The following is a 10,885-nucleotide window of genomic DNA, read 5'->3' on the forward strand; positions in this document are numbered from 1 at the left end:
ACCCCTTGTCCGGCGAGGGGGGCTCAGCATGGCCGGCAAGGACAGGTAACAGCCAACACACTCCTGTCAAAACCGAGCTGGGAAAACAGCACTGCACTTCCCTTCCTTGTGTCCTGCAAAAAACTTGCCATCTGCACATTCTCTGCAAGATCCATCATCTGAACTCACAAAAGGCAGCGCATTTCAAGGGTGTATGTTGACTAAAATGTCTGTTGTCTGCTTTCAAGCACACAGAATAAACATGACACAGATACACTGCCATGTCCATCTTCCCATTTTATTGTCATCCCCCCAAAAAGATCCAGTGGGGATGGTCAACTTCCTCTCCAGCCTTGGTTAATGAATGTAAAAGAAACTCTTAAGTCCCATTGCATTGGGTCTGACCCTGAAATTGGGCTCCATTAAATCAGAGCTGTGGGACACAGTGAGCAGCATTACCCAACCCAACGATCACATGCTCAGAGCTTCTTAAAATGTTGGACTAGCACATCCCTAAGTTAAGTTACAACTTTTACAAGGCAAACAAAACCTCTCAAGGCAACATACTCAGTTCTACTCAGATTTTCCGAAAGACTGTGAAATGCCTACTTGTCCTGAGCCAAGTTCACCAGGTGCTGTGTTAAATGGGAGAGGCTGGGGTAAGACTGTGTCTCCAGCTTAGCTAGCCCCTCTCAACTTGAGCAGGAGACTGCTCCCAACTCCAGATTTGTTACCTAATTATCAGAAAACATGCAGCAGTACAGACTATGTATAAAGGTACCTGCAAACAGGACAGCCTCTCCCTGCTCACAAGTGCAACACCTTGTCTAACAGAGTACTTCCATATGCAGAAAGAGCTCCAGGCACTCAGGTGTGGTGACAGCAGCTCTGGTTCATACACCACCTTCACTGATGGAGGTGGTCTTGCAGCACAGCACTTGGTGACAACTTGGGCAAGTCTGAAGTCCTGCCTGAGCATGGAAATGGAGGAAGGACTGCATATAAAAACCAAGACTTAGGAATTTCTTTGCCCTGTCCTCACAAGAAAAGAACGCCATATAACAAGGAGGAGGGGCATTAATTATGGCTAGGAGTGGTAAAAATAGGTGTGTCCTCAGCTGTGTTTCCAGAACAGGAATGTGATATTTGAGCATCCTACAGAGTCCAAGAGAAGATGATAATTCTAGTCAGTTTTGTGTAAGGCCTGGAGACATGGGTGCCTTGTTGGCTCCTAGCCTTTTATAACAGCAATAGGTCTCAGTTTAATGGCTTTCTTGCTGATGCCAGCTTCATGGCAGGTGTTAACCACATCAGTCACGTTCTTGTAAGACTCTGGTGCCTGGAGGGGGGGGAAAGAAAAGACAAAACTATAAACAACTGATAATCACAGGAAATCAGGTGTAGGCTTTTGAAAGCCACTCTTCACAAAAATAGCCATATCAATGGATGGTGTAGAAATAGGTGAACATACTGAGAATCAGTCCACCTTATGTATCTAAGAAATCCGTAAGACACTTAGCTTTCCAAAATAAGCTCTCATCATATTTCAGATAAAATATTAGCTATTTTAATCCAGTTTTTCGGATAATGACTGCCCCAGCAGGTTAGAATGGCATTATCTAGTAGGAAGTGACTCCAACTTCTTTACAGGTAGCCTTTATCTTCACTGCTCCTTGACAGCAGTCAAGGTTTAACTCTAGAGTTTCCCTCTCTGGCCCCTATTCTGACAAGGAAGCTGCTCTTAAATAGGGACTTTATTGTGATCAACATGTTCATATAACACCAACACCCAGAAAAGCATAGTGCCAAATGATTACCACTTTTATGAGTGAGGTTGTGAATAGAAAAAGCATGCTCATGTTAATGCAGAGCAACAGAAGTCATAATACTCAAAGTTCTTTGACCATTCAGAGCTCTCTTCTTAAGGAAATATAGGAGTTCATCTTAAAAGAGGATCTTTCAAGATGCTACAAATCTACATGAAAGCTGCAGTGTAAGGGAAATTTAAAGCAGGGAGAACATAATTCAAGAAGAAAATCCATAAAACATAACTTCTTTTGTAGATGCTCACACAAAGACAGCAATTATCCCTATCACCAGGCAGAAGAGGAAAAAACATACCCCCAAAACCTGTCAATCAGGCATCTCCCCTTTCAGCTTGCTTTTAGGATAGAGAACACTTCACATCATTTTCCAAAAAATTTGACAGCTCTATCAGCAACCATACAAGCTGCATATTTAGAGTACTGGCAATTGCTTAGCACTGCAAAAAATCAGGTCGGGGAGGGTCATTCAGCCAGTGAGCAAGACCCCCCCTTTTCCTTCTAAGATAATGAAGTACTAAACTCACTTCTTCCATGACCAGTTTGGGAGAAGCAACACGGATGGCAATACCCATGTCAGCCAGCTTGTCCAGTACGTCCTGAAAGTCCAAGTTACGTCGAGATTTGGCTCGAGACAGTGCACGACCCTAGGCCAACAGTTGTGTTAGTTCTAGTTTTTGTAGCAGTTTGGAAAAACAAAACTTGTTCTTACAAAAAATACCCATTATTGCTTTATAAGCAAACACAGAATGACTGAGACACAGAAAAACCCCAATACAGGAAATTAATTTGCCCTTCAAGTCACAGACTCCTGCAAAATCACACCTCTGGTATGATGAGTAGGAAAGTTTCATTTGTATAACACGCTTGTTTGCAAGTGTCATTTCACCCAAACCAAACAGTATTCAGGACTAGGAATTTACTGGAAGATGCTTCTCTTCCTCAGTCATTGTCTCACACTATGAATAACAGGGGAAGAAATACCTTCAAACTACTGTGGAGTTTTATATATAGACAGCCTCAGCCCAGTTAAACTCCTCGTTAGCTCAGAGGTATCAGAATTTCATAAAATAAGCTTATTCTCCACATCTTCATCCTAACATCTGCCTTATAAAAAGCAATATCCCCTAGGTTTTCTGCAGCAGTAGTCACAACTGCTCAGTAAGGGACAAAGACTTGTACCTTGCAGTTCTCCTGGGCAAGGACCACTGGCAAGGCTAATGTCTGCTTGTATGACCAACAGAGGAATCACACATTGGATGACGCTTCAACAACTTTGTTCTCTGGGTGACAGTCTCATCCCAACCCCTCCCTGAAATAACTTCTTGACTTACAGCTCCATGGCAAGTAGTTCCAAAGGTCTCAGTCATGCCTTGCTCTGTGCCAGTGAGGACATAGCTGCAGGTGCCCATTGTGCCACCGATCAAAACAGGCTGTCCAGTCAGCTGTGGATGTAAACTTTCATTCATAAGAAAAAGCTGAAAAATCTCATTCTTAATAAAAGTCTGAGAGGAACCGTGTCTCCAGAAAAGGAAGTCAGATTAACAATCCTTAAGAGAATCCCTGGTTGTTTCAGGTGCCTGGAATCAAGGATTCTAGAAAATTAACTGCTCTGAAAGATGCAGACCAGTAGATCAAAAGCCTCGTGTCCAACAGACAGACAAGGGTAACCACTGAATCCTGAAGTCTATAAAGGACTTCCTTCCTTTCATGTTCTTCCAACAATTTCGGGAATGGAGCAGAAAGAGGAGCTCAGTGTCCCAAAGATCTAAGACACACAGAAGCTGAATACTGCCATCCCACCAGGGTTCCAGTGCTGTTACCTTAAAAAATTAACTCACAACATTTAGGTATCTGTTAGGGACCCTAAAATTGTCTGATTAATCCAGAATTCTTTATTTCCTTCTCCCAAAGCTAAACTTACTTGATAATCAACAGCAATAAGAGGATGGTGAGGGGGGAAGGCCCTGGTTGATCCTTTTCTGTGCACGAGCAGAGTCCGCTCCTTTCCATCCACTACATGCTGTTCCACTTTGGCAATGTTGTGAGACACATCATAGATAACATGCATGTCAAGGTCGTCTGGGGTCGTGTTGAAGACTTTGGCAAAGGCCTAAAAAGAAAGCAAATCAGGATGTGAGATACAAGATCATCATAATTCAGCCACAGTGGAACTGAATACAATGGTGCTGAGAATGACAGAATTGGACTGCATAGATTGTTTCTCAGCCCACTGGCAGCTTCCTGCTGTAATTCAGTCAGATATCAATTAGGCAAATTTGTGCAACTCTGAAAAGCCGGCTTTAGCAACAAAACCCGCAGTTTTCTTAGATCTTCTTTTTCCAGCTCAAGGCGTTTTCAAAAATACTGCTTAAGCCACTTCTGCCAAGTACAATTCAGTGATGTTTAAAGGTTTTAGACAGATTGTCAGGACTGCAACTTTGTGAAAGACTCCCCAGAAAAAAAGTTTAAGAAACACACAAATGAAATTAGATTAAATAGTGCAACTACTCTCTGTTCTCTATATCTGGGATGAAGCAGGAAAAATACCTGCATCAGAGACAACTCTGCTCCTACCTGTCGTGTTAGGAAAGTCATGGAAGAGCGGTTAACCCAGGCATAGTTGCCAGCAGCTGCCATTCCCTTCAGGTAATCCTGTCCCTCTGCAGAGGCAATCCTGGCACACGCCAGCTGGCGATCATTCACTATGATTTTGTCCCGTTTCATAGCTTTTTCCATAGCCACCAGTGCATCTGGAAAATAAACACAGTAAGTCTAAGTAACTTCTTATTTTGATGCAATCTTTGAGATTAACATGGGTGTCTGTAATTTATATCCTAAAACTGAACTCCTCTGTCAATGGTCAAGCCCAAGCCTACTTCTCAAATGCAAAAAAGCAAATCTGTGGCAGAATGTTATCAACTGTTTGCAAACAGAAATGCCTGACCAGGCAATTAAGGATGCTCTCAGCAATTCACTGTAGGAAATGCCCTTTGGTGCTGGAGTTTGCTGTCAGTGACAAGACCACACTGAAGAGTTTGCCTCACTCCAGGTAGCTATACCAGTCAGATCATACCTGTGGCAACCTGGTGGCCCAGCCCTCTGCTTCCACTGTGGATCATCACGCACACCTGCCCTTTGTGGTCAATGCCCATTTTCTTGGCAGCATATTCGTTGTAAATCTCATCCACCACCTGGATCTCGGCGTAATGATTTCCGGCTCCCAGGGTCCCCAGCTGCCAATCACAACACACTGATCAGACAGGGAACCTTGGGAGCACAGGGGAGACCTGCAGCAACAGGTGATAGGGCAAATTCCTACAGCAAGGTTTTGGGTTTAGAAAAGGTTTTTTGGGGGAAAAATATTGCCATGTAAACTGCAAGGAAGTAGAACTCAGTAGAATCACCACTTTCCTTTTTGCTCAAATTTGTAACTACCTGTGGTGTTGGAACAAGACTGTAATTAAACAAGAGGAGCAGGATCTACATACAGACTGTGCTGCCACTTTTTTCCAACTTACTTTGGCCTGGATGGGAAGAGTATAGAGTGTTGAGACTTCATCTTCAGTTTGTACAGACAAAGCAGACAGGCTTATACTTGGTTTTAACTCCACAAAGAAGTTACAACATCTTGTTAATTAGGTACTTAAAACTTTTCAGCAGATTAAAACAAGATATTCCATTTCCAAGCCCAAATTTTTTCTGTAATAATGATCGCTTATTTGCAAGACAAATGTGAAAATGGGGGACATAACATTATTTCGAGGTTAAAATGCTGTAATTTTGCACCACCCCAATTAATAAATAATAATATCAATTAATACCAAGAATATACAAGAAAGCTTTACAAATATGCCATTAGTATAGCCGTCTCAAATTGTTCCACAAAGAACAGTGAGACACTATATATAGAAATTAAATCTAACTCTTAAACTGAGCTTAGTTATGAGCTAGTTATGAGCTTAGTTATGAGTTAGTTCCATTTAATATAGTTTCTTTTCTTGCCCTGCTATAAACTTGCTGAGCAAACACGGACAAAAGTTGAACACTAAGTTGCTTGTCTTTAAAAAAAAAAAATGCATCTGGATGTGGAAACACCACATATAACTACCAGTACCAGATGTTAACAGATGAAAACCTGACGGCCCCAGAGACCTTGGGTAAGCCCAGTATTATTCTCCTCTATAGTAGCTTTGTCAAGAATTATTCAGAACTCACTCACCTCTCACCTTTCCCCCTGCCCAGAAACGCTAGACAGAGTTTCAAGAAAAGACAAAGAATTAGAGAACTGCTCTCTAACATTTATATTTGAACCCTGGGAGCATGCACAGCCCCCCTGAAAGATAACATTACCTGAGGCAGGCCCCTTTTCTTTGCCCTTGAAGAGACTTTGTTGGGGTCAGCCTGTAGCATTCTTCCATACTCCTCACAGTGCTCCTTGTCCTCTGCCCAGGCATAGCCTTCTCGGAGAGACCAGTCCACACCCATCTCCAGTGCCTCTTCCAAATCCCTGCAATTATCAAACACCTACACATAAGATGATTATCCCTGGATATACTCAAAACTCCACTGGATATGGCCTTGAGCAACTTGATGCCATTTTTTGTCAGACCTAACTTTAGATTTAGATCCTTCCTGCAAGGAGGTGGGTGAGATGACCACAAAAGATCTCATCCACGCTAAATTATTATGTTATGGTCAGCCCCCAACTCTACAAACTATAAGTCCAGCTTCTTAATACTTCATGAAAATCAAGCACTACAAATATATTAACTCTTGGTACATCATCTCTTTTTCCTCTTTGCTGGGTGGGAAAGATCCTATTTTCTATCTATAATCCTCTCTTTCAAAAAAGACCTTTATGTTCATAGAAATTTTCAGAAGAAATGAGACCCCAGCAAGAACCTTTATGGGGTTTAAATGGGGGAAGAAAGAGCTGACTGTGCATTGATGATTATGTCAGTCCTGATAAGGCACATATGCAGAAAGAACAGAAAGCATTTTAGAATTACTCTTCCTTTCTTAAGTCTCTCATTGATGAATCTTGCATCAAAACAAACAACAGAGATGTCCCTTCTAGTGATGTGTGCATGAAGTCATTCTCTTACTTGGCATTCATGGGGATGACACCTTTGGAGCCAACACCAACAGGAATGTGGTCAAACATAGCCTGGGCTAGCTGTTCTTTCACAGGCTGCACATCACTTTCATCCAAATTTGTCCGCAGCAAGCGGACACCACAGTTGATGTCAAAGCCGACACCACCTACAAGTGGAGAAAAAGCCATGTCAGGGAGCACGTACTGAAGGCTGTAATCTCACTCCTTTTCCTGTGACACAATAGTGAGGGGAAAAAAGCAGAACTGTATTAAGCTTCATTTTAACAGGTTTACATGAAGCCTCAGACTTCAAGACATAGCTGTATGATTGCCTACAGAGCTCTCCATTTACAGTTACTCCAGCAAGCTGACAAAGAGAAGTGGACACAATTATAAAACACACGGCCCATAGAAAGCAGAGAGAACGTTCCTGTTCCGCTGCCTAAGGTCAGAAGAAAAGTGACAGATCTTAGAATAGCTCCCTGACGTAAAATGTTCTTGAAAGCAATACCCAAATGTAAGTTCTTTTTTGAATCTTCACTGGAATAAATAATAAATAGTTATAAGAAGTAATAAATACTTATAAGGAATATCAAACTTCAGTTCTTGGTGTTTCGCTTAACTCTTACTATTTATAATAATAAATTCTATAAGGCATTGCCAAATGTGAAAGATAATCATGCCACCTTTATTATGAAGGTTCTGCTATTACTAATGTTAGAGGGGAGATACCAAACTAAGAGACTTTGGGTCTCAGTCAATCAGGAACACTTGAACTGATCAAAGCAAAACTAAAACATGACTATCATGTTTCATGACAACCACACAAGCTGCAGACTGTCAGTAACCAAAGATCTGGGTGTTTACTAAAAAGACAGACATACTGTAGAGTCATGTTTTAAGTAGAGAAATAACTTCAAAATATGTTTTCAAACTACTCAAAGAAACTAGTCAGTTCTTCATCCATCTGGTGAAACCCCAAATCAAAGACTTCAGAACTGAGGGATATCACAAGTCCAAGCTGCAAGCACAAGGGCAATTCTCCCTGTACTGTTCAGCTGTTCTCAGTGTAATGGCCTGCTCCACAAAGACTCTAAGTGCAAGAATTAAGCACCCCTTAACTCCCTGCAATTCTCATATTTTTGCTTTGTTTCTGAATGAAAAGTACTGTAAAGTCCTGCCATTTTGAAAAGTATTTTTTTTTAATGCCACCCCAGATATTTCTCAAAGCAGGTTAAGTCAGTCATCCTTACCTGGTGAAACCACTGCTTCAGGATCACTCATATCAAAGGCAGCCATGTTGCCAATAGCAAATCCATAGCCAGAATGGACATCAGGGAGGCCTACTGATCTCTGAAAGGCAATTTTTAAGCTTTATGAAACTCAATGCATGCAGAGTTGCCTTGGTTATATTATGCCTTGTAGCAGTGGTTGTCACATTTGAAAACAAATATACCAAAAAGAGAATGGATGTTCAGATGTAGGTGGATCCAATCACCTGCACTTACAGAACAGTCAAAAAAAGCAGAGAGTAGATCTCTGAAGCAAACACCCTGTGACACCCAGAAAGTTACCAGAAATTGGAACTTTTCAGTATCTATAAAAGTGCTACCACACACTGAAGTGAACAGTACTTTTGAATGGGATTCTTTGCTTCTTCTGCCTCTCCCTGACATCACCAAGAAATCCTTGGTTTGGAGATAAAAAGTTAAGATCTGAATACGTAGATGATTGTAGCATCTCTTCTACAAACTACCAGCCAAAATTCCCATTTTAGAAGGTTATTACTATTCTACCTTACTCCATTTTGGCCTGACCTCTAAGGCATTTAACGGCATGATGGTCTGCCTTTTACTGCATCCATAAATTCAAAACTTCTGCCAAAAGAGACAATTAAAAAAAATCTGTTATTTGTTGCTTATTAATATACGCAACATTGAATGTGAAAAGGATAATTTCCACCTTGTACTTTGCCCTTCTTGAAAGAGTCACAGGTAAGCATTTTCCTCCTGCATCATTATATGTGATGCTTTGCTTCCAAAAAGGCACAGAATGAGGGAAGTCAGTGTTCAGTGCACGTGAAGGCTAACTACACACATGAGGCCAGTAACAAAAGAACAGACAACATACTTCTCTCTCCACACTTCTCCATGTATTTCAGGGCAGAGGCAATTCAAAACCAACAAGGAGTAAGTATAAACAGTGGGGAAAGGTGGCTCAAGAAGATGAAACAGCATGAAAAGCTCTATGTCAAAAGACAAGCAATGAATTAAGTGGCTACTTCTTTCTCTGACAACTTAGTTTTGCAGCCTGCCCTTGCAAGCACTCCTTACTCAGACGCAGGTTCCTAACACAAAAACTGCCTTGAGAAGAACTTTGGTCCATACCTCTTCTCATGAGAGTTTCCACTTAGAATGCAATAATCTCAGGCAAATGGGAACAGAAAAAGAGTAGATTTTTCAAAGCAGATACTCACGTGAACAATGCCAGGCAATGCAGCCACATTCCCAATCTGTTTCATAGCGGGCAAGAAGCCACCCGCACCTGAAAAAGATTTTTAAAAAAAAAGTAATCTGATAATTTACCATGATAATCACAAAAAAACGCTTTCTAAAGAGGCTGTTTAAAACACTGGCAAAAAAGAAGTCAGCCACCAGCAAGACTTCTTATCTGGTATAAAGAGCCTGGCATTGTATACAATCTGCAGTTCCATTAAAAGCAGAGTTTATTTCACTAAAGACCAGCTTCTGCTGTTTGTACCCACAGTGTGGGGTCTGTGCTAACAACAGCAGCGTGCTCCCCCCAGCCCAGCTGGCAGCTGGGCTCCAGCCCTGCACTCCAGCCACACAGAGAACAGGCCCAGGCAGTGCCCCCCACAGTAAACTGTGAAAGCGGCATTCAGGGAACACTCCCGAGCGCAGAGCGCAGCCGGCAGTGCTGGGCACAGGCCATGCTGCAGCTGCCGGTGCTGCTCCCCGGGCCGCCGCGCTCCCGTCTGCCGCCTCTCCAGACCCACCCGCCGGGCCCGCCCCGCTGCCTGCTGCACTCTGGGGCTCGGAGAGGGACGTGCGGGGAGACAGGACAAGAGAACAGCTTTGAGTTGTACCGGGAGAGGTTTAGGTAGGACATTAGGAGGAATTTTTTCGCGGAAAGGGTGATTATACGTTGGAATAGGCTGCCTAGGGAGGCAGCGGAGTCACCGTCCCTGGAAGCGTTCAAGGAAAGGATGGACGGAGCACTCAGTGCCATGGTCTAGTTGGCATGGTGGTGTTCGGTCACAGGCTGGACTCGATGGTCTTAGAGATCTTTTCCAAACCGACTGATTCTGTGTCACCCCCGGGGTCAGGGGGTCCGCTCCCCGACGGACCCACCTCCGCCGCGGCAGGCATTGCGCAGCTCCTCGAACATCAGCTTCTCCAGCGGGTCGTTCACGTAGAAAACGCCCTCCACCTGTGGGGAGAGCCGTCAGCCGCCCGGGCCGGGCCGCCCCGACCCCGACTCCGCGCCCCGTCCCCGACCCCTACCCCGGGCACCCAGGCCCCCTCCCACGCACACGCATGTTCGGCACGAAGCCCTTCTTGATCCGCCAGCAGTTCTTGTCGATCTTGTCCAGGTACTGCAGCTCATCGTTGTAGCTGCGGCTCATGGCGGCGGCGCTCCCGGTCGGCAGATCCCGATGGCAGCGCCGGCCGGCGGCAGGAACTGACGCAGGCCCGCGGCAGCAGCGTAGAGGAGCCGCCGAGGCTCAAACCTCCTCCCTCAGCCCTGCCTCCAATCGCCTCCGTCTGTCCGTCCCCCGCCCGTGCCGAGGGCTGGCCCGCCCCCAGCGAAGCCCATGCCAGGCCCGTCTTCCACGATGCTGGGGCAGCCCGCGGCTGGCACCGAGTACCCGCGGGCCGGGGTGTGAGAGGGTACGCAGGGGGCTGCGTTGTACCTGGCTGCCTCCTCCCTCACACCACGTACGGCTTCTGGGCTAGTTTGTGTG

The 10,885-nt window shown here is 44.2% G+C and overlaps 1 protein-coding gene across 1 annotated transcript; it reads right to left on the reverse strand.

Annotated features, from left to right (window-relative positions):
• Positions 1–263: 263 nt before the first annotated feature.
• Positions 264–10,611, reverse strand: RTCB (RNA 2',3'-cyclic phosphate and 5'-OH ligase). The gene is made up of 12 exons (XM_059846283.1): positions 10,454–10,611; positions 10,272–10,350; positions 9,377–9,444; positions 8,154–8,253; positions 6,911–7,067; positions 6,156–6,312; positions 4,879–5,038; positions 4,380–4,555; positions 3,727–3,915; positions 3,137–3,247; positions 2,330–2,449; positions 264–1,318 (listed from the first exon to the last, which is right to left on the reverse strand). Exons 1-12 carry the CDS (start codon positions 10,544–10,546, stop codon positions 1,211–1,213), a joined length of 1,518 nt encoding a protein of 505 aa, XP_059702266.1. The 5' UTR covers positions 10,547–10,611; the 3' UTR covers positions 264–1,210.
• Between the last annotated feature and the right edge of the window lie 274 nt (positions 10,612–10,885).

This window comes from Haemorhous mexicanus, chromosome 5 (genome assembly GCF_027477595.1).
Source record: "Haemorhous mexicanus isolate bHaeMex1 chromosome 5, bHaeMex1.pri, whole genome shotgun sequence".
Lineage (NCBI taxonomy): Eukaryota > Metazoa > Chordata > Aves > Passeriformes > Fringillidae > Haemorhous > Haemorhous mexicanus.